Source organism: Nymphaea colorata, chromosome 14 (genome assembly GCF_008831285.2).
Source record: "Nymphaea colorata isolate Beijing-Zhang1983 chromosome 14, ASM883128v2, whole genome shotgun sequence".
In the NCBI taxonomy this organism is placed as follows: domain Eukaryota; kingdom Viridiplantae; phylum Streptophyta; class Magnoliopsida; order Nymphaeales; family Nymphaeaceae; genus Nymphaea; species Nymphaea colorata.
The window spans coordinates 6,253,379-6,276,790 of record NC_045151.1 but is presented as its reverse complement, the minus strand read 5'-3'; the positions used below and the strand labels follow the sequence as shown (position 1 = coordinate 6,276,790).

General features: G+C 37.9%; 1 protein-coding gene across 1 annotated transcript; it reads right to left on the bottom strand.

The window, feature by feature from the left end:
• Positions 1-4,345: 4,345 nt before the first annotated feature.
• On the bottom strand, positions 4,346-13,720 carry LOC116267594 (subtilisin-like protease SBT2.3). The gene is made up of 10 exons (XM_031649421.2): positions 13,023-13,720; positions 12,085-12,226; positions 10,761-11,158; positions 10,516-10,611; positions 10,369-10,441; positions 8,684-8,966; positions 8,073-8,401; positions 6,839-7,109; positions 6,168-6,449; positions 4,346-4,918 (listed from the first exon to the last, which is right to left on the bottom strand). Exons 1-10 carry the CDS (start codon positions 13,238-13,240, stop codon positions 4,512-4,514), a joined length of 2,499 nt encoding a protein of 832 aa, XP_031505281.1. The 5' UTR covers positions 13,241-13,720; the 3' UTR covers positions 4,346-4,511.
• Between the last annotated feature and the right edge of the window lie 9,692 nt (positions 13,721-23,412).

Here is a 23,412-nt window from a genome sequence, read left to right as displayed (position 1 = left end):
GAGTGGAGCACTTGAAAGACGGTCATATAAGAGATGTCATTCTGATGGCTCTCTTTATCAAGAGAGATGGAAATCACACTACTATTGTATTTTTCTACGTTGATCATGTTATTATTATAGGAAGGTTGAAATATTTCCTGGGAATTGAAATAACATACTTTTGCAAAGCGGCCTTCCTATTGCAGTGGAAATATGCTCTTGATATCCTTAAAAGAACCTAGGAAGCTCGAAGCCCGTCCATCAGACATGCCCATGAAAGCTAAGTCATCTTGTGAAAACAGCGATACTGATCCTAATGCAGACAATCAGAGATTTTAGAGATTGATTGGCAAGCTTATCTATTTGACAGCGACTGTCTGGTCATTACTCTTGCAATCAATCTAGTTAGCTATCATATGCAGGAAACCAAGTTGTCTCATTTGAAATCGATCGAAAGAATCAGGAGATACATTAAGGAGGCACATTGTCAAGGTTTATGGTTTAAGAAAAGTGATCAAAATTATGTTATTGAATATTTTTTTATATTAACTAGGCAGGTGACTTCAATGGCTTACATGGACAAGAAAAAAACATGATTGTCATTGCCAGATCCACTAACAATGCCAAATACATAGCTATAAGTGCAGGAGCTGGAAAACTCACTTGTGTAAAATAATTTTCTCACAGTCATCTGTTTTGATTTAAGCTTCCTGTGAGCCTATATTATGACAGCATATTTGAAAGCCATATCATTGCCAATGTAATGAAATTTTACCTGAATTAGCCGACTTAGGATTATTTGAATCGAATCAGTGGCCAATTTGGCAGACTCCTAGAGGATTCAATGTGAACCATTTGATATAGGAAACCACGTGATACATGCCTTATTTGTCCCTTTTTGTTCAAGCCATAACGATTATACTTTTTACTTTTTGTCATTTATTAATTTTTATTATTTTTGCTTCTTCATCTTGGCATGCATGCTGCATGATTGCATGAATTTCGATAATTCTTAACTTTAATGCTTCTTGCCCCGAAGGGTGGTAGCATACTGCGCAGCAAGGTGGTCCAACTCCTCTAAGGACTGATGTTTGAGTCTTGGAGTGGTCACTGTCACATCCCAGTGCACTCTACCTCTGGACTGTAAAAGGTCACGAAGTATCCTCTGTGAAAACATAAGGGGTGGGCAGAGGGGGAGTGGGGCCAGTGGCCTCTCTTAAGGGCAGTGAAATGAATGATTCACCCTTGAAAAAAAAACTTTAATGCACCTTGAATAAAATATAAAATTTTTTGTTATTCTAGGTTGAATTTCATAATGTCATCGAAGATTGACCCAACATGGGAAGTTGGATACACATGATTTTGGTAATCCACATAAGATTAAATGCATGTCATGTGGTAAAATATTAAAAAATCTTCACACACTATTAGAGCAAATGTATTGTGGACACATGCTTTAGTGATAACTTAAAAATTCAACATAAATATCTTATTCCATTTGGTCATGCTATAGTAATCTTTGTTATCATCTTCTTTTTTTTTTTTGCAAAATGGTAAAGCTTTTAGATTAATTTTGTAATGTTTTTAATTTTCAAATTTTATTTGATCTTTTAAAATTAAAAGTATATTTTAACAATTCTGGTTCACAAACGATTTCTATTCTGATTCGATTTACCGATTCACATAATCTTTTGGCTTTCCGATTAAATTGAGAAACTGATTTTGACAACATTTATTGCTGCCAATCTATTCTTCCATAAGCATATTACATGCATTAAAATTGATTGCCATTATGTTCATGAAAATATTATTTCTGAGGACATTAAGACTCTTTATCTGTAGAGTTACGTACAAGTACCAGATGAAATTAGTATAGGAGCTATAAAATCCAAACTCAGCTTTCTTCTAAACAAATGAAGATGTTATGATGTACACAACGCGCTTGAAAGGGAATAGGGCTTGGCATCGGGCCAGTCCCATGTTTCCCGATAAAAAGATGGGCTCGGGTTTAGCTGCCACCCATACCCCCAGCCTGGGCTCAGTATATATATATATATATATATATATATATATATGTGTGTGTGTGTGTGTGTGTGTAACAAAGTTGCTAAAAACCTTATTTTTTTTAAATTTATCCTTATAGATATGATCTTTAGAGTGATTTGATGAGAAACATATATTAAGTTAGTCAAAAAATGAACGGCTCTTATAACACCAAAATTTTGGAAGGATAAAAATCAATTTTCTTTTTCTTTACAAAAATGACATTAAATAAAGCATAATTTATATTAACTTAGTGTTTATAAACACATTAGAAGGTTTACATTTTGTTAAAACACTTTTTAACATGAATTTAAGAGGTCTGGTTTTTATTCCTTACCTAAGAGGTATGGTACTTTATATATATATATATACACACACACACATATATATATATATATATATATATACATATATATATATATATATATGTATGTGTGTGTGTGTGATCATTGTATAAAAATACATGTTTTTTAATAAAATAATATTTTAGATAAGTTATCATGCCGAGTTGGGCCAACCCGGCCTAGCCAGATAACTTTATCGGGCAGGCCTGGGCCTAGCCCAAGTCCGTTAGGTACCAGGTACCCTACGGGGAGTATTAAATATAGAAGGTAAATCACACAGAAGTTTTTCTTTTTTTCTCGTTTCAACAGCTACAAGATATGCAAGAATATTTTCTTCTCTTGTGCCAAACTGTCAATCTAGCAAACTGCCATACTTGTTTCCTTCTTGCTCACTGTATCATCTTGGCGGTTGTAAGACAATTAGGAGCCATCTTGGGCACTTATCCTGGGGTCAAAGTCTATCTCTATAACATGTAAGCAAGGCTCGTGATGATGAATGAAAATATTTCAGTGTGTTCCCTCTCACCCATGGATGTAGGCATAATATGGTCGAACCACGTTAAGTGTTTCATGATTGCCATTTTCTCTCTTCGATATTTTTTCAGAACCCGTCCACGACTCCTTGGCTACTTGATTCTTTTTAGACAAATTCTCAACATAGAGAACGACCGAGAAAGCACAAAGTGTTAAACCATATGACAAGAAATATGGCAACAACAAGGTAGCACGTGGATACGACAAGAACAATCTAACGGATGGCAAGGGAAGATTGGCATCTGGTGATTATGAAAAGCTGGAGCTGGCAAAAAATGATCTTGCCATCTTGGTGATGGATATGGCAGGAGCAACTTGGCGCATGGTGATGGTGATAACCTGTAGCTGGCAAATGATAGAGTTGCTAAACATACCGTTCGGAAAAAGGAAGATTGCAAAGATATGATGGTTATCCAAAATCATTGTAATAGTTATGCCTTGAATCAAGGAGGCAAATATGTAGAAACTAAAATAAATAAAAGAAGTCGACCACCGTAGCCCAACACATTGTGGAGGATATTCTCGTGGACGTAGGTGAACTAGCACCGAACCACGTAATTTGGTGTGTTTCTTCCTTATTCTCTCTTGGTTTTATCTTTTATTAAGATTATTAAAAACGAAAGGGAGAAGGAAAACAAAACACTCGTCGGCACTCCTACCGACCGCTGCCTAACAACCACGAAAGAACCCGAAGAACACACAAAATTCAATTCTTCCGATCAGAACGGCTCCCACTGTTCTAAACACGACAGGTGACACGCTAGAGGAAGCGACAACATAAGTGAGAAAAGCCTAAGCTTGAATGAAGACTTATGATACATACGGACAGAGTAAAGATTAAAATGTTTGGCACTGAAAATACAAATCGCCTGTCTTCTCCCATGCCTTTCACGTACTTAAACCTGAAATAAAGAAGAGCAGTAGAAACCATGTCTAAAATATTGAAATCTGAAACAAAGAAGAGAAGGAGAGGCTATGGCTCTTACGTATTTAAATCTGAAACAAGAAACGGAGAAACCATGTCTTTTACGTATTCAAATCTGAAAAAGAGAAACTGAATCTGAAATTAAGAAGAAAAGGAGAAACCATGGACGACAGGCTTAAACAGAGAAAACAAGAGAAAGCATCCGTCAGCCAGCACTCCTCCAAAAACACGTGAATGTTTCCATCGAGTGGAGAGGCGGCTGTTTTGGCATTAGCTTGAAAAGTTGAGAACCCATTTGATCAAGTTCAAAAAGTAGTGAACAATGCCAACCAGTCATTTGTTAGGCAGCTTTCAGTAATTTCTTATTTACGTTTCTACTTGCAGTTGAGACAGAAGCGCTTGTTTAATAAGAATTATTTTGGTATGCGGGTCTGTAATTTTAAACGTTCAAAAGTTAAACGTGTTCATGTAAGTTTCTCATCTGAGAACAGTGTGTCAGATTCATGCATGTCCACTTAGCTTATCAACAAATAAATCATCTACAGTTAGAAACTTATGAGTCATTCTTTACAATAGAACTGACGAAAGAAATTTCTAAGACAGAAGAAAAAAAGCAGACAAACAGAGAAAAATACACATCAGGGAGATGAGAAAAAACTACAGCTATATTCACGCAAAGAGTGCTACTAAGCACAGCTTTTAGAAATCACAGAAATGGGGATGTTTAATATATGCCCACGACTTCCGCGGATCACGATCCTTCCAAAGCTTGCAGTGGAGTTGTTGATGGTAGCATTCATAAGAACTGTCAGAATTTGTCTCTGCCCACTTGCTATGAAAAATTGGGTTGGAGTAATAGTGACCGATACTCCAAGAGGGGCACTCCAACTCACCCTGTACGTTTCATCACCAGCGACGTTTGTCAATATTCTATGAACAGCTGTAGACCGGTTTAGTTTGGCAACTGTAATAGAAGGTAAATTGAGGTCTGTTGCAGCGAGGGTGTTGTGACCACAAGCCTTGCCTGTGTAATTAAGCAAAAGTGGGCCAGATCCATTAATACCACAGAGGAATGAGAAAAAATCCTCGTAACCTGCAAAGACAGAAACCAGTGGAAGAATGAACCAAGTTAACCACGAAGGGCTCCAAAAAAAAAGAGCCAAGTTATAATCTTCAAAATCATTAAAAGAAGCGCTCAGAACAGAAAAAAGAACACTTGTCAATAAATAACCAAAGTCGGTTTTTGTATCACTGTTGTAGCAGATATCCAATGTGAATTGAACATATGAACGCATGTTTATTTTGTTCTTTTGTTCTAAGGTGCACGAAATGCAGCGTCATTTTTTCTAGTATCATAGAGGCAGTCTGCAGCAAACCATGAAGCACATCAAATACACCTACTGTAGCAAACTATAAAGCACATCAAATACACCTACGGCAGCAAACCATGAAGCACATCAAATACACCTACATTGTCTGTACGGGTATACTATGACCATGGAATGACGAGGACATTTCTCCTGGCTAGGAATCAAACGGAACCTTCTATGGTAGAAGACTATGTCCGACAGGTGCCATGAAGCAGTTTTGACAAAAAAAAAAAAAACATGGGTGCTGGTATGGTGAGAATATATATGTGTGTACGTTATAGTCCACAAACAAGAAAATTAACAATTAAAAAGCTATGATTCTACCAATCACTCAATGAAAAAGAATGCAAATTGTCAATCGCCTCATCTTCAGCCAATTTGTGTCGATGCAGGGTGCTGCAGCCTTTCTCGTAGAGTGCCAGTGTCACTTCACTTAGGTGAATAGCTGTTTCTTCCAGGTTTCTTACTCTCGACAGCACATTATCACGTAATGTACTATGATTTAACTTTAAAATTTTCTTAAGTGGCTTCCTAACAGCAACTTCAGTTCATCAGTCAAAAGCTTATTCAGGCCTCCCCCAAAAATAAGGTTGTATTTGAACATTGATGGCCCGTAAGCACATGTTTTGCTCAATCTTGAATTTGATTTCGTGGCGATCATAAAGGCAATGCTTGTTTTGGGGAGACCTGCAAACTCCTAAATGCAAATGCAGGGACACATTCTTAGACTGATTATCATTATGGAAATGATTCCGAAAACTAGACACACACTAAAAATTGTTCAAATGCCTAGGCCAAACGTGCACATCCTCAAACCAAAAGTATTTAAGCAAATAAGTGGCAGATCGGTCTCAGTTGACTGAGACCCAGAAGTGAAATTTATTTATGCATAGCCACAACTATGGACGTGCAGTTAAGTTTATCAATGGCAAATATGAATAGAAACCTAGGAAGTACAAAAGAGAAACATACTCGCATCAAAGATCAGACCAGGGTCCAAGGCAGCAGTCACATTGACAAAACCACTTCCCATATCAAAGGGTGTAGCTGGAGACTGGCTTGAATCTGGATCGCTGTATGCCCGTTGTGCCATTATTGGGCCTCCTTGTTTGTCAAATAGGGAGGCAGTAGTAGAGAGTGCAGACGCGATAGCTGAAGGACTAAATCTGGGGAACTTCTGCATGATGAGGGCAGCAAGTCCTGCAATGTGAGGTGCTGCCATGCTTGTACCAGAGATCATTGCAAACCTTTCACCTGGATTAGTGTTATGGCAGAAGTTAAGGACCGTTTACCCCAACCATTGTCATCAATGTTGCTCTTGGGAAAATATCAGCAAAGTTTTTCTCGAGTACTTTTCGGCGAACTTGTTTTCCTCAGGAAAATTTTCGGGAAAAATCTCAGCAAGTTTTCAAAAAATAAAAAGTCTAAAAATAATAAAATAAATGAGAAACTAACAAAAAGGTGAAAAATCATCAAAAAAATTGCAAGATATTTATTGTTGTCGAGAGTTTTCAAAATCTCGCCATATTTTTCTGATATTTCCGTTTACTCGTTTTTCTCAAAAAGATTGCAAGATTTCTAAGATCTCATCATATCTGTGACAATGACTCCAACTTAAAGTTATGTAGAAAGATGGATGATACCCTCAAATTCTCTGGAATCTGTTCCTCCAGAACTCCATGCAGCCCAGATATAACTACCAGGAGCCACTAAATTAGGTTTCATAAAATCTGCATTATCGAAAAATGCATTTTCTGGGTCTGGTCCTCTTGCTGAATAATACAAAACCTTTGGTGCCGAGTTGTTATAAGATGGTTCCAAACCCCCAGAAATTCTAGCAACACCTGCAAATTTCACGATCCTGTTGGATGATGCATTTCTCACCAACGAATTGTTGTAATATTGGATAAAAGTCTGCATGCAAGCAACTGTCAGATATAGTGGAATACATGAAATTACAAGCAAAGCCAAAGAAGTATTGAAACATTATTGAAAAAAATACACAAATGAGGGGGATTAAATATACCATCTAGGCAAACAAAGCATGTGAATTAGAGTTGATGATCATACAATAGGAAGATTTTATCATAACAAAAGCATCATTATCCCTAATACAATAAATTTCAACCAGGGGCAATACAAAACCAAAAGCAGTTGCATGGTGGGAGTTGCCACAGCTATCAGGCCAACAGTTGTTCAACTTCCATAGGCGTCAACTCCTTGGATAAGCCAAAACAGGTTGTATCTACTGGGGTCCAGGAGATGCACCGAAGCGGTTTTACCACTCTTATGAGACTGAAGGTTGATATTTCCCTTGGACCATTTGAGAAGAAAAATAGTGGCAACAGTTAAGAACAGTTATGGGATGAACAGTTACGACTGAAGATTGCAGCAGAGCTTCAAAGTGATGAACAGAAGAGACAAATACCCAGAAAGTTATAGCTGGATGCATGCCTTTTCACATCTCAATATCATAACAGGGCTCTCCTAAATCCTGGCAACTACCAATCTTACGTTTTTAACAACCTTGACTAGTGTGTCCGTCATGTCTCCTTGCTTTCTGCAATGGATCACATTTAATGAGGATAGAAGAGAGATGAGACAGCCAGTATTCAGGATCAAGTACCCCTCATAAACGGTAATTGAAGAAACCCATGGGGATTGAGGCCTCGCCTCTACAGAAAACAAGATACCCATTGAAAAACTAAAACAAAGGAAAACCCGTATCAGGGTCAACAGGAAATATAACAACTAACCATGTCAAGTCTTAAATAGATTATCATGAATCCATGGACATATCTTTTCTACAACAATTATGTTCAAAATATTTGAGGACAATTCCATTTGAAACTTGTGATATAAATAAGAATGAGAGACCTTTGAGTCATCTGGAGAAGAAATTATCAATCCTGGCATTTTCATTGGGGTTGGGTTTATTTGATACCCAGTAACAAAAGGATCCACCAAGAAAATGACCCCTGCTGCATTGAGATTCTTGGCTGTGTTCAAGGCCCGCTTAATGGAGGAGAGGCCTAACACAAAGCGGATCGAATAACTGCAAATCAAAATGTTCCCTTCAACCAACTCCTTCTTCAGCTGGTTGGGGTCTTGGCATTCACCCAAATACAAATCTTTTGAATCTACAGTTTCATTCACCGCATGAATTGCTGATATCAGAGTGAACATTGCATCTTTGCCTGTCCCCGCTGCAGATTGAACACATATTTTAACCTTCTGATGTATAACTCAACAAAATGAAGACAGTTATCCTAACAAATCAGCTAAAACCAGACAAAAAAGAAACTATATACACAAAATATTTCAGTAGAAACAAAAAAACTTCAAGTTTCATGAACCAAGACTTTAACCACAAACCACAGCTTGCCTTAAGACCAATTCTAGAATAGTGATTTTATGACCAAGTACAGCTGCAAGCCTGCAATAGAGGAAATTGTATTTAGTGGTGTTAAATGTGAAGCTCAACTTACGTGCAAGACCAAGTCCTGGGATGGTCACCCTATTGCCAAGCACAACTGAATTGGAATAGGTTCTATCATGAGCTGCAGCACCTACAGTGAAGATCCATGGACTGAAGGATGAAATGCTCTTGAATGAGGGTCCAGTATTTCCAGCTGCCTGGACAACAAAAATGCCACCCTTTACAGCTGAGAGCAGCGCCATATCAATCGGATTGAAAAAAGTTGCTATCCCAGGAGGACGTCGGTTTGGAGTTATTGATAAGCTTATTATATCTACTCCATCTTGAGCAGCCTACAGACATTATTTTACAACAATTAGAATTCCAGATGGTGAAGCAACAGTAAGAATAAACATTTAAGCTAATTGCACACACAGAAGTGTGCCAAAAGCTGTGCAGGAGATGGAGCATAGCAACAATCTAGCCTGTTCAAGGTTGCTTTGTATATATGACAAGAAGTTTTGCATGAAAGCTTTGCATATATGAAAAGAAATTTTGCATGAGTAAACTTGAGGTAGGCACAAGATATGAGTTCTACCTAACTAAATCAGGCCCCTAGAGAGATTTAGGTATATTGAATTGGGAAAAGCGCCCAGTACATTAAGAAGAGGTAGGTGTCTCCTTGGCCGCTCCAACTGGATTTCTAAGGGGTTGGGGTTATTATATGTGATGCTAACGATTGCACCCATTGATGCAATGGCATCTAAGTTCAGTCTTAAAGTGTCATTCAGGATTTTCTCCTGGACTCATACCTCCTAGTGATGAGTGTGAGGACTATATTTTGCATCTAGAGACCATGAAAGGAAGATGAAAGTAGGATTCAAAGAAGTTATGGCTCAACCTGTGCAATTGTAAGACAATGTTGCCTACACCTTGTCTCGACATTTATATTGTCTAGCTTGCCTGGTGCAGTTCAGGCTATATCTGTTTCATCAGAAAGAGGTGGACCGTCAGGCTACAGCGTATTATGTACCTCTCCAATATGGCATGCATTATATCCATATATGGTTGGCAATGTCAATATAAAATGATGATGTTTGTTTTCATGTTTTAGGCTTTTAAGTTTGTGCACTTATGCCTTGGGGTTATGGTTTAGGCTTCTTGCTATACTCAGCTAACGTTGAGCTGACAGTCCTTGATCCTTTTCAAGCCATAGATGCAGCTTAGTGGTGCTGCTGGAATTTTCTCACTACACTAGGAAGTGTTTCACTCTAGTGGAACTCTCATTTCATAGTGTCTATTATATGAACTTTGTTTTAGAGAAAGGAATGCAAAGTATGTCATGGCCAGTAAGCCACTTGTACCAGGTCTATGTCACAGGGCAAAGGTTATATTTAATGTAAACACAACTGTTTCCACCATACTCAGTAGTTGGAAAAAGAAGGCTTATTTTGGGTTGTGACAGCAGTTGTATGAATTTAATAGGACTTACTTTATGAAAGAATGGACAAAGTATATACCATTCTACAGTTATCAATCTCATAGCACAAGTTATTTTCTGTTTAGCTCCACAACTTTCTTCCTTTATAGTTTATAGCATGTCACAATCCTAAAGACAGGATTCAAAGGACTACATCCAGAAATTTCAAGTGAAACGAGTTATTATAATAGAAAGATCTGACCCAATGAAGGTGGAGATACTAGTAAAGTTAAAAGCATATGGAGAATAAATGAAGCAGTAATTTGCCTAGAGACCTGATCTATCGCAGCAACCACATCTGCTGCAAATCCACCAAAGCTTTTGAAAAGAGCCTTGTATACTGCAATCCTGCAATGGAAAATATTTTCCATGTCTCTTTCAAGAAATCATTAGATAATCAAAAGCAAAGGATTATTACTTACTGTGCATGAGGTGCCATTCCACTTGCATCCCCGAAATGATTGCTTGCTACAATTACAGGAATTCCATGGTTCCCTGCTGCAATGGAGGCTGTATGACTGCACATCTACGAGCAAACTATGTCACAATTGCAACTATCTATATACTAAAAGAACCTCATCACCTATAACATCTTTAAATCATTCAAAAGACTTTTATTTTTAGCAGATATGAGACACTTTCAGAACTTGACAAAGAAAGAACATACGTTCCATGACCATCTCCATCAAAAGGTGAAGCATGATTTTGAGTAGCATTAAAAATCCCCCTACTAATAGCAGAAGCAGCAAAATGACGAGCTCCAATGAGTTTTCGGTTGCAAGAGCCAGATGGGAAATCCTTGGTAACCTCACAAATGCCTGAAAAATGTGATGGAACTGGATACAGTTTACTGGAACTGTCATCAGCAAAGCTTGGGTGTGTGGGATCAATCCCTGTGTCTATAAATCCAATCACGACTCCCTTCCCCGCAACATCTGGCCCACCTTCAACAACCCAAGCTCCAGCAGGTAAGCCGAGAAATGCAGGAGTGTGCGTAGTTGCAGTTCTGACGGAGAAATCGGGCACCACCTTTGCAACTTCTTTTTTATTTGCAAGCTTTTCTGCCTAAAAAGTAAAAGAAGACAAATATTCAATTAAACACCATTCAAAAAAAATTAAAATTGTTCAAGAAACAAACATCATCATTGGCCAGTTGATGTTCTAAACCATTCACACGTCAAGTAAGCCCCTGAAGTTTACTACCACCAAGGCAGAACTCCAGTTCCCGGGTCAGGATCCCAAGTTCCAAATGTTAAACTTAACCCTGCTTAATGCACTATGATGAAAGGCTGAAGATAGTAAGTTCCTACAGGAAAGCAAAAGATGCAGCTAGCCTTAGTTGCATGGAAATATGTTCCTCATTGCAAAAATTTACATTAAGCAATAACATTTTAAATCATAATCAAGATTTTTAGAGCTGCTGTGGAAAAGCATGAACCATCCAAGGAAGAGTAGTTTCCTGAAATCAAATACACAAAGATTAGAGGCATTAAGCTATCATGAACTATGACCAAGACCAGTGATGACTTAAATTGATGCCAGCACAGGACATTCCTCAAACCTCTGAATGTGTATACACATAAATAATCATAGGCTTTAGCAGACTACAGACTTGGCAAGAAAGTGATGTTTCAGATATTTTTCAATCAGATGCCTTTAGGGCCTATTGAGAACCTGAATCCTCACAAGTTAAACATGGAAAAAAAAAAACCTATTTTACACTGAATATCTTCAACTAACAGTAGCATCTTCATATAGCACAGGACCATGATAATTGAAAATTGAAAACAAAAAAAAATGAAATGAAGGAATTATAGTGATGTGCATTGTGCTAGAAGACATATCAATAGCTAGCAAACAGATAAATAATCAACTGGTAACAGAACAGAAATGATAAGGAAACTTACCACAACCATAAAGGTAATAATGCAAAGAATGAAAAATAGTGCTCAAGAGATGAACATAAAATCAATAGAAATAACGTAGACTACCTGCTGTGGAGATAGAAGAACTGCAAAACCATTGATCAAGTAATGGTAACTATAGAGTTTCTGATAGGCCTCCCCGTTAAAGGTCCTCCTCAAGAGAGTTTCATGAAACTGAATTTGGTAAGAACCATAATGTGCACCAGACCTTGACAAATTATTGATAAAAAACGAAAATCAGGTGAGTCACCTAGAATATGAAAACTGAACGGATAAACTAAGACATTTCGGCTAACATAACTCAAACAGTCAACTCGGTAGTCGGTAAAAGTGCGTAAAAAATCAAAAGCAAACAAATTATAATACCAGAGCCGTAGAACAGATAATCAATGCTCCCCTTGTGTTTTAGATGGAAAATACAACATGATGTAAAGGTTGTGAAGTTTGGAACATAACCCCGCAATTTCAAAACCTTGCATCACAGCATGGCTACCAACCTAACAGTAGTAAATACTATTTCTGAACGTGCAGAAAGGATTTTGGTCCGTGGAAACAGGAAAAGAAAAAATGGCCCCTAACCAGCTAGTTCTTGTCATCTGTCAGAAAGGGAATGGAAATAGAAATAGAAAAAACTATACAGCTCAAGACAGTCCATTGGATCATGCTCTTGCCAGAATGAATATTTCGAATAAAGATCGCATAAAACGCGGAGAGATAGAGAGAGAGCGCGAGGGGACAATGATACATGAAATGAACCAATCAAAAGGGGAGTCTAGTATCCAACGACCTGGCTCAAAAAACACTTGCTAAACCAAAACTATTACCACTGAACCAAGAATGGCCTTCGAACAACCAACAAGCATGTAACCATCATGAGGAGAATGAGAGGAAATGATGACGGTGGCGAACCACTTTTATGACACATCATCCATGCCCTCTCCTCCGTGCAATAAAAGTCTCAAAATCCTCTGGAAAATTTAGGAGGATGAAGAAAGGAGACTAACCCTTTGTTCCGTAGTCTGCTCCATCTTTCTGCCTCCACATGATCAAAATCGCGGTTACTCCTAAGGTCAGACAAATAATGAAGAGTCGGTGCTTTCTTTAATGTAACAATATACACCATAGACGACTCATCGTGACTTAGAACAACCAAACCAAACCCCAAACAAAGAACCAAGAGTAAGTGCACTCCACAGCCAACTAACTTCTTTCTACACCCCATTGGTGTGATTTTGGAAGCAGAACCCCTCAATCTACCAACTTTACTTCATATGCCCCACAAAACCTCCTTTTTTTTCCATTTCACAAGCATGAGAGAAGAACGAACGCAGACTAGGAAGTCGGTGGAGAAGAAAGTGAAGAACAGAGTGGCCTCCTCACTCTGTTAGCATGTGAGAAAGAGCGTGGGGTTTTACTGTAAGGACAAGATGGAAAACTTGGAGCGTTGTGTAGGCAGCTGAAAGTTGGTGTCTTTTGCTTTCAGAGGAGAAAGCCGTAGGAAGGTTAAAAAGCAAGTAGCCAGTAAAAGATGGCCAAACGGCGCAAATTGGAGATGGATTATGCTACAGCGACTGCTGCTGGTGCAGAGAGAGAGAGAGAGATCAGGGATGGTAGCAGGGTAATCCAGAGCGACGCCAACGAGATGGTAAGATTACAAGGCAGGGTAGATTACAAGGCACGGTATAAGCATGTAGCCATGTACAGTAAAAAAGAAGGGACAAGGGTGTGGTCTTGAAGATCTTGAGCCAGGTGAACATCGTTGTCTGAAAAGGAGGAGCATGCAGAAACACCGACCCGGACTCACACCCAGTGGCTGGCAAGCTATGTAAACGGATCGTGTGCTGTGCTTCATCGAGCTCCAAATTCGACTTTGAACGTCTTTATATTTTAATATAAATTGGAGAATTTTTTTTTAAAAAAGTATAAGTTTTCAAACAACTGCTTGTTAATAAGAACGATTAATTTATAATGTAAAATAATCAAAACGCTTACTGCAAACAATCACTCTTCTATTGGCTGACGAAAGACATTTTGTCTTTAAGAAAACTATTTTTGTTATTTTACATTACTTGGCGGCTTTCCAAAATTTTTACCTAAAGTTGGGCAACGATTTGTTAAGTTTTAAAAAGATAAGCAATGATTAGTTAAGTTGCCCAAATTTTAAACACCTTTATATAATTTTTCCAAATATGTAATGGAATTCGAAATTGATGCAGTTTAAGAAAACCTAAATCAAGTTTGAGTTCAATGGCTAATCGATTCAGTTTCTCTTATAAAACTTGACTAATTAGATGAGGATGACAGTTTAGGCCTGCAGTTTCGCATGCATAATATAACATATGGGTGTTTGATGGCTTGGAATTTTGATTTTACAATGAAAGTTTATAATCAAAATTCTTCCCCAAACTATAATTTGAATGAAAATTTCAATTCCTGTTTCCCTTTTGTATTTGATACTCTGTTTTTGTATTTGATAATCTGAAAATTTGATTCCACAATTGAAAATAACTTGTTTGATGAAACCAGAATTAAAATTCTAGAATTCTTAAATCCAAACCTTCATGCCTTGTCCCCTAAAGAGAGCTAAAAAAGAAAAATCAAAATACCTAAATCATAATTCCACCCCTTAGAATATGATCACAATTCTAGAATTTTGATTTTGGAATGTGTATAGTTCCTATATCAAAATTCTTTGTTTGACAATACAATTCTCATTTCATCTCTATTGAGAATTTTAATTCTGAATTCCATAACTCTGGCTGCAGCAAACGCCCTAAATGGGTGGGGTCTAGTTCCGAGTTTTATAGTAGATGCTACATTCTACAAACGCATTCTTTTCTCTAGATTTTTGTTTTGGGATTCACACTCTTTTCCTGGAATGCGACTACCAATAATAATGCTTCTGAAAACATTTGCTTCTCAGTTTCCGGTTTATGTATTACTTCGTGTATCAACTATCATGGCCTTGTATCAAATTTGGTTCAGACTTCGTCCTCAAGCTTCCCCAAATCCAAGCTGTTCGATATTTTTTTTTTCATATGGTAGAGAGCGAGCACCCTGCAGTAGCAGGGCACCAGTTTTCCAGAGTTCAGGCAAGAAAAAAGGCCTGTGCTTTTGTGCCTTTATTAAAGCGAGATCCTTGCATGTGAGCGAGTGAGTGTGTTTTTGGGGGCGTGTGCGAAGGCAAGCTTGCCGTTTCATGTGCTAAGAGAAGGAGGGTATCAGAAAAGAAAGTGAAGTGTTGCAGGGCCTTCATTTTTTAATGGCGGAGCTGGAAAGTAGTTGGTTGCTTTCCCAAGGTTTCAATAAATACAGGGAGGGAGAGAGAGAGAGCGAAGCTTTCTTTTTTATTTCCTGTATTGACTTTGGTGGTAAAGAGATGGAATAAAGGGGCAGATGACAGCTGGGACCTGTAGGGGTGGCTCTTCCCCAAGGCCGGAGTTTCGGTCATGGATATTCTCAACAGCATTCGCTCTTCTGCATTCTCTACCGACCCTGTTATCATTGCACTGTTCATTTTTTATTTCTTCTCAACGGAATCAACGGTTGTGGTGCATACGAGGTCGCCCATGCGCTTACAATATATAGCTAATTAAGAGCTTCAACTTTGAAGAATGCTTGTGCTTGTTTACTCGTGATCTTTCGTCCTTTCTTTTCTTTTCTTTTTAAGATTAAAAAAAAGAATTGCCCATCTTTTCTTTTTTATATATGAATAAAAAAAAAAATGCCCATATGGCTCAAAGCCCCCTGTTAGATGAATGTATCTCTCCCTCTCTCTCTCAAATTCTGTCTGTTAGCTTTGACAGAAGACCAAGTCATCGAAATGTGAATGACAAGATTTGGAAGTATTGCATTGTGGAATGTGAAGAATAGATGAGACTTAGAGGCATCAGGTTCAAGTTGATAATTGTCGAGTGCGCCAAATGTTAGATCAGGTGGGAATTTGTCCAAAGTGGGGAGGAGGCAGACTTGTACCTACAAAACAATTACTGCAAGGATTAAAAGTGAGGATTGACAACCTTATTTTAAAGGTGCATCTCATGACACCAAAAGCACACCTAGACAACCTTAATTCAAATTTTTATTAACATTAAAATGAAAAGGGATGTACCTAATATAGGCCTTATTTTTTAATATTGGGATATTTGGTTAGACAGATCTTAGATTTTGATTTAAACCTACTGCCTCGTTGGCAAATTATGTACATATTAAGTCCTTCAGTTTAAGATGTGATATTATCAAATGTGTCACTCTGGCCTTATTCTTGATTTTTGTTCCTGGAACGACAACCACCTTGGAAGCTCCTTCACGAAAAGGTAACTGATTGGAGCGTCAAAGCTCCTTATCAAGATTTGAAACTCACGATTTGGGCGTGAACAATATTTGCCTCATCATTGATAAGATTCTGGTGCGTCGTAGGCCTTCAATCCAATCACCAAGTGGACCTCTACGTCGACGGCAACGTTAAGCAAGCTTCTATTGCCATTTGGGATTCTTGCGAGTCGCCTCTACTTCTCTTGCTTTCTCAGTTCTCACCATAGTTAGTTTTGCATAGCTCGTTTGCTCGCTCACGGGTCATCAAGTTGGTTCATCTCTCTCTCTCCCTCTCTCTCCTCTGAGTGATGGGGCCTCAAGTAAGCTTATGTTACAAAAATACCAACCCGCTCATGATCTTCCGTTGGTTCAAGTTTCTTCATCCTCTTTTAATAGATCACATTTATTCAATGCATGGCTGCCTGTGCTGCAATTTGTCCAAGATAGGCCTTTACATCAGCAGCTTTTTTGGACCGAACATGCCCATGGAGTTCATTCTACATCTCTTGTTTAGCACTCTGTTTTACCACCTACTCCCACCCCTTTTCCTTATAAGCTCTTGTGGGATGCTGGCCCTCCACCAAGGGCTACATTGAATGACTGGTTTATCATTAGAGACAAAGTACAAACATAGTGCAATCTTAAACTGTGGGGTTTATGTCTGGTCAGCCATTGTGTGTTAAACGAAAACACGAAGATGATTTGTATCATGTGAAATGCTTTACTCATGAGGAATGACACGTTGAGGGAGAACAAGAAAGAAACATTATCAATGGAAAGATTGTATTATTCTTTACTAAAATTCAAGAAAATATATACAGCAGAATTACAACGGTAAGGACTGATTCCTCCTTTCTTCACGTGACAAGGTTTTCTAAAATAACTTTGATATTTGAGGCAAGTTGAGGTGAACGTTGAAATGGACGTTGAGATGTGGCCGTTCAATTGTTTCCTTTAACACTTCCCTTTAAACAGGTGTGTAAAGATTGATGACACCAAGTTTGAACAATGGATGATAAAAACCTTCTTTTCCTAATGCTTTAGTAAATAAGTCTGCTAGTTGGTCTTTGCTTCAAATGTAGCATGTGCGTATTGTCCCCTAAAGCAATTTCTCTCGTACAACGTGACAATCTAGTTCAATATATTTTGTGCGCTCATGAAAAACTGGATTTGCAGCTATATGTAATGCTGCTTGGTTGTCACAGAAAATCGTTGCTGGATGTAGTTGACTAACTCCAAAGTCTTTTAATAGATATCTTAACCATGTTATTTGGCATACCACATTAGCCATGGATTTGTATGCTTCAGCAGAGGCTCATGACACCGTCTATTGTTTCTTTGACTTCCAAGATATGGGAACTAGCCCAAGGAACACGCAATAACTAGTGACAGATCGTCGCTTTTGACGGCAAGTAGCCCAATTTGAATCACAAAAAGGCACTTAACTGCATATTATTCTCTTTACTCATTAGAATGCCTTGAACCGAATTCTTCTTGAGATATCGAATCACTCGGAATGCCGCTTGTAGGTGAGGTATGCGTGGTTGTTGCATGAACATGCTTAGGACGTGCATAGCGTATTGTATATTTGGGCGTGTAATGCTGAGACAGATTAGTCTCCCAATAAGCCGCCGATATTGTTTTGGGTCCTTGATGTAGTCTCCATGATCTTCGTCCAACCCATGCTTTTGTTCCATTGGCGTTTCTGCTGGTTTTGCTCCCGAGAGACATATTTCATGAATAATATCTAGAACATATTTTTGTTGTGAGAGATATATACCTTTTGAAAAACGGGCAATTTCAATTCCCAAAAAATATTTAGGTTTGCCTAAGTCCTTCATGTGAAATTTTTTACATAGAAATGATTTGAAGTTCTCAACTTCATCCTTTACATTTCCTGCAATTATCAAGTCATTAACGTATACCAGAATAGTAAGAAAGATTTTATCACACTTGAATGTGAATAAAGAGTGATCAACTTTAGATTGCATAAATTCATAATCTTCCAGAGCAGTTGAAAGTTTATGAAACCAATTTCTTGGAGATTGTTTTAAACCATACAGAGATTTATGTAATTTACATACCTGATTCTCCCCCTGTTTGACATACCCTTGAGGTATTTACATGTAGACATCATCATGCAGGTCGCCATGTAGGAAAGCATTATTGACGTCCATTTGACACATGATCCAATCTTGATTAGCTGCTATAGTAAAAAGAGTACGTACCGTGACCATTTTTGCTACCAGAGCGAATGTTTCATTATAGTCCAATCCCTCTTGTTGAGCGTACCCTCTTATAGGATACCTCGTTCCTTTTTGCTGACTTGAATTGGAGATGTCTTTTGTTGAGGGTGAAGTAAGAAGTGAACATTAGAAATCTTTTAACCATATTGTAGGTTTTCTTACACGAGTAGATCCCCTAGGTGGATCTAGATATAGATCTAGATCAAACGAAGATAGTTTGTGTTCATTTGTATCTAGGCACTCCTCATCTGTTTGATTGACTTGTACATGTCGTTCTTGTGTGGGAGGCGAAATATTGGTTCCTAGGTCAATGTGTTCTAATTAAGGGGGTTAGTAAGGGACCTTTTATCCCTCATACCTTGTGTGGGATAAATATCTAGATCATACGGAATGGGCAAAACAATACTTTTTTCACCAATTTTTATTTTGAAAAGAAAAAATATTTTCATGAAAGATTACATCGCGACTAACAAACACCTTATGTGTCTCAAGATCATACAATTTATAGGTTTTTTGTCCATCAGGGTACCCAATGAAAATACACTTATTCACTCTAGAATCAATTTTGTCCATGTTTTGGCATGTGTTCGTGGCATAACATAATGATCCAAAAACTCTAAGATGTTTGATGTTTGGCTTTTTTCCAAATAATATTTCAAAAGGAGATTTTTCATTAAGTTTTGATGATGATATACGATTTATTAGATAAATGGCTGTCAAAACACATTCACCCGAAAAATGCAAAGGTAAATTTGATTCAAAACGTAAGGCCCTTGCAACTTCAGGAAGGTGGCAGTGTTTATGTTCCACTACGCCATTTTGTTGTGGAGTAGCCACACAACTATGTTGATGAGTGGTACCTTGTTTTTGTAAAAAATCCTTCATTTCATATGAATAAAAATTCAGTCCCATTATCCATTGACAAAGATTTAATTTGACAATTAAACTGTGTTTTAATCAAAGCAAAAAAAAATTTGATAAGATGTAATGTTTCACATTTATGTCTCATTAAGAAAATCCAAGTGGCATGAGAGTAATCATCTACAATGCTAAAAAAAATAATGTGCACCAGAAATAGTAGATTGAACATAAGGACCCCAAATATCACAATGAATTAAATCAAAATGATGCATAGTAGAAATTTCACTTAAACCAAACTTAAGTCGAGTTTGTTTTGCTCGATGGCAAGCATCACAAACATAATCATCATTCAAGTCAAAGTTTAAATCTAAATAATTATTCACTAGCTTTAAGCGAGAATGCGAAAGGTGACCTAATCTTTTATGCCAAAGTTCATGAGTAGAAACGGCAAGACAAGCTTGAACACATGGTGGTCTTTGTTGAAGAACATATAGTCCACCTTTCACCTCACCCTGCCCAATCGTCATCTTCGATTCTAGGTCCTAAATAATCCAACGATCATGTAAAAAGGTTATGGAACAATTTAAATTTTTTGTTAGTTCGTTAACTGAAAGTAAATTAACCTTAAAAGAAGGAATGCATAACACATCATTAGCTTCAAATGAAGGAATAGATAGTTTACCCGCTTGATGGACTGGAATTGTTTTTTCATTTGGTAATGTCACATGAACATTGCATGATTTTAAGTTTTGAAGCATATTTTCATCAATACATATATGTGGACTCGCTCCCAAGTCCATAATCCAAGTAAAAGATTGGGTGTTAATAGAATAAACATTACCTCCTGGGCTGCATTACATGCAAAGTTTATATTGGTCTGCTGGTTCTTCACTAAGGATAGCAATTTGTGATATTCTTCAAGTGTAAATGCTGGAGCATAACCTTTAGTATCTAGTCCTCCATAACCTAGACCCCGAACACCATCAAAGGGAGTCGATTTTTACATCTGGTGTATTGTTTCCTTTGAGACACATTAGCTGCAATAGGTGGTTTAAAATTAAGATAATAAAATCGATGCCCTGGAGGGTACCCAATCAGTTTGAAACACTTTTCTTTAATATGTCCAATTCCTTGGCAGTGGCTACAAATAGGCCGATTTTGTCATCCTCTTTTGCTTCTATAAAATCCACCATGGTTAGCACCATAACTGATTTGTTTAACATGCTCACTTTGTTTGACTGCCAAGGCTGCACTCCTCCAATAGTTGAACCAGAAAACCGTGCCTCATGCTGTTTTTCTTCTTAGAGGACCATTGCATAAACTTTGTTGACATTGGGAAGGAGATCAAGAAATAAAATCTGGCCTCTAACAGCATTATAAGAATCATTGTTAGACCCATTAGGAATTGGATAACATGTTCCCTTTGGAGTTGTTCTGAATACGACTTCATGGCCCCACAAGAACACACAGGAATGAGAGAATATGAACTAAGCTCGTCCCAAATAGCCTTTAATTTGGTATAATATAATGCAACAGTCATAGTATCATGTTGTAGATGACTAATAGCACTCTGGATTTGATTGATCCGAGGAGTGAGGCTTTGAGTAAATCGTTCTCACAAAATCTTTCTAGACCTCTCTAGCGTTAGTCGAATAAATAACACTTTCTACAATATCTTTGTTGACTGAATTTAAGATCCAAGAAAGTATCATATTGTTGGACCGAACCCATAGATAATAGCTCAGATAATCCTTTTCTGGTTCCCTAATAGAACCATCAATGAAACCAATTTTGTTTTTTGTTGAAAGAGCCATTAACATGGCTTTACTCCACGTCCCATAATTTTTCCCATTAAAATGTTGTGAGACCAAGATATTTCCAGGGTTGTCTGAATGGTGAATAAAGGGTTAGACATCACCTGGGACAGATCTGCGCCGCTGGGATCAACATGAACGACATCATCCGTCTTTCGTCTTTCACTGTTCTCATCAACTCCATGGTCTGCCATTGTCCTCATTGCTCTGATATGATGTGAAATGCTTTACTCATGAGGAATGACACGTTGAGGGAGAACAAGAAAGAAACATTATCAATGGAAAGATTGTATTATTGTTTACTAGAATTCAAGAAAATATATACAGCAATATAACAACGGTAAGGAGTGATCCCTCCTTTCTTCACATGACAAAGTTTTCTAAAATAACTTTGATATTTGAGGCAAGTTGAGGTGAACCTTGAAATGGGCGTTGAGATGAATGGTCGTTGAGGTGTGGCAATTCAATTGTTTCCTTTAACATATCACCTGTTTTGGGGCTACAATGAAGTGCAAAAACTCTTTCTTGCATCCTTCCCCAGATGTTTATCAATCTTCTTTTGTGCGTGATCTTTTGTTCGGACCTAGGAGTATCCGCGGATCTAAGAGATGGTGTTTCCTTTGGAGATCATGGCTTTTGTGTTTTGGTGGCATATTTGGACATGAGAAATAATGTCTTATTTAGGGAGCAGCCATATGCCTTTCAGGTCCTTCTTTTCAACCTGTGTACTGATGTGACTGTTATTGTCAAAACATTTTGGCATCTGGATGTTATTGTTAGTTACTCAACAATTTTGTTTATGATTGTTGTTTGTCTTGCCATCCATTTCTCTTGGATGTTTCCTGTTTTAATGAATCCGTGTTCATTTTTCTCTCTCTCTCTCCCCCCCACCCCGACAAAGCCTCTCTATTGTCAATCGGTTACGCAGGAGTTGAGTTGTGTGCTCATCACTATTCACGCAACAAGTATACACCTTTGTGCACGCAATAAGTATGCACCAAAGGGGGATGAGAGTATTTTTGAATTTTTTTATAAAGTAATGAACATTTTAGGCTTTTTCATTTTTTTAAAACCCCTTCCTTAACCCTCTAAAATGTTTATTTTTGTATTTCAATTGAGGTATTTTGGTCATTGCACACCCTACACTAATTTTCATGCGCAGGGGTGTCCACAAAACCACCTTCAGGTGGGCTCTCCTAGTATTCGTTTTTTTCTTTGCTGAAGAGAATGTTCCACCAATTGTTGTTTGTTTTTGTGTCAATGGCTATAGCATGGTGTTGCAACTCCCCCTTTTCCCCTAATGAACCAGCATTTTGAGATACATATATTCAAGCAAATACTGACTAAACCACTAATAAAGGCAACACAATGTGAAAGATGAAGGTGCGGACTGGCTGGATCAGAAGTTTATCCTAGGTCTTCGCCTTAATAATCTTCAAGTTCCCTTCATACCACTTATCACTCATGGTGGTATTATAGTGGAGCGAGCACGGAAACTTGATATATATACAAATGTTCCTCTCTGGCCTTTACAATTTTGTCTCAGATTGTCGCTCCAATAGCACAAACATGGAAGCAAATAAAAATAATACAATTACATTTATTATATAGTGGAACTGCATTCCAACCCAAACCATCTTCACACCAGTCGTCCACCACAACCACCACCAAAAGAAACAGGAAGAACCATTGAAAAGGAGGCATATTCACTTCTCTTTAAAAGTTCAGTAGCAATATGTACGTCCCCCCGTTAACAAGCCATTATATTTTCTATCTTCCTTCAACCAAGAAATTTAACTAACTTATTTGGAACCCAAGTTTCCCTTTTTTCACATCTAAAAACAGTGATCTTGATAATTGGGGCATGCCGTGTATTTCAATTCTCTTTTCCTATAAGAGGTTCTCTAGGTAAACTCATTTACCAATTCAGAACAACATGACCATTTGCATATCTATCACACATGTTTCATATTTTTGTTGCAGTTCTACAACTGTTGGCAAAGGGTTATCCCCTCCTTTCTAACCAGCCCACGGTTGGAAGACACCCATTTGCAACTATAAAGACAAACCAATGTCTGCTAGGATGAACATCCCTATGTCAAATCCAGACTCTCCTCCTTTTCTCTACTCCCTGCTTCTTGATCGTCTGCCCGACCTTT

What these genes read in the sequence shown, in the direction of transcription:
- LOC116267594 (XM_031649421.2), bottom strand. Translation starts at nt 13,240, where the DNA reads ATGGGGTGTAGAAAGAAGTTAGTTGGCTGTGGAGTGCACTTACTCTTG. An exon ending in AGCAGACTACGGAACAAAGG is followed by an intron (nt 12,227 to 13,022) that starts GTTAGTCTCCTT and finishes TAATTTGTCAAG; the next exon opens with GTCTGGTGCACATTATGGTT. An exon ending in CCCAGGACTTGGTCTTGCAC is followed by an intron (nt 8,402 to 8,683) that starts GTAAGTTGAGCT and finishes TTCAATCTGCAG; the next exon opens with CGGGGACAGGCAAAGATGCA.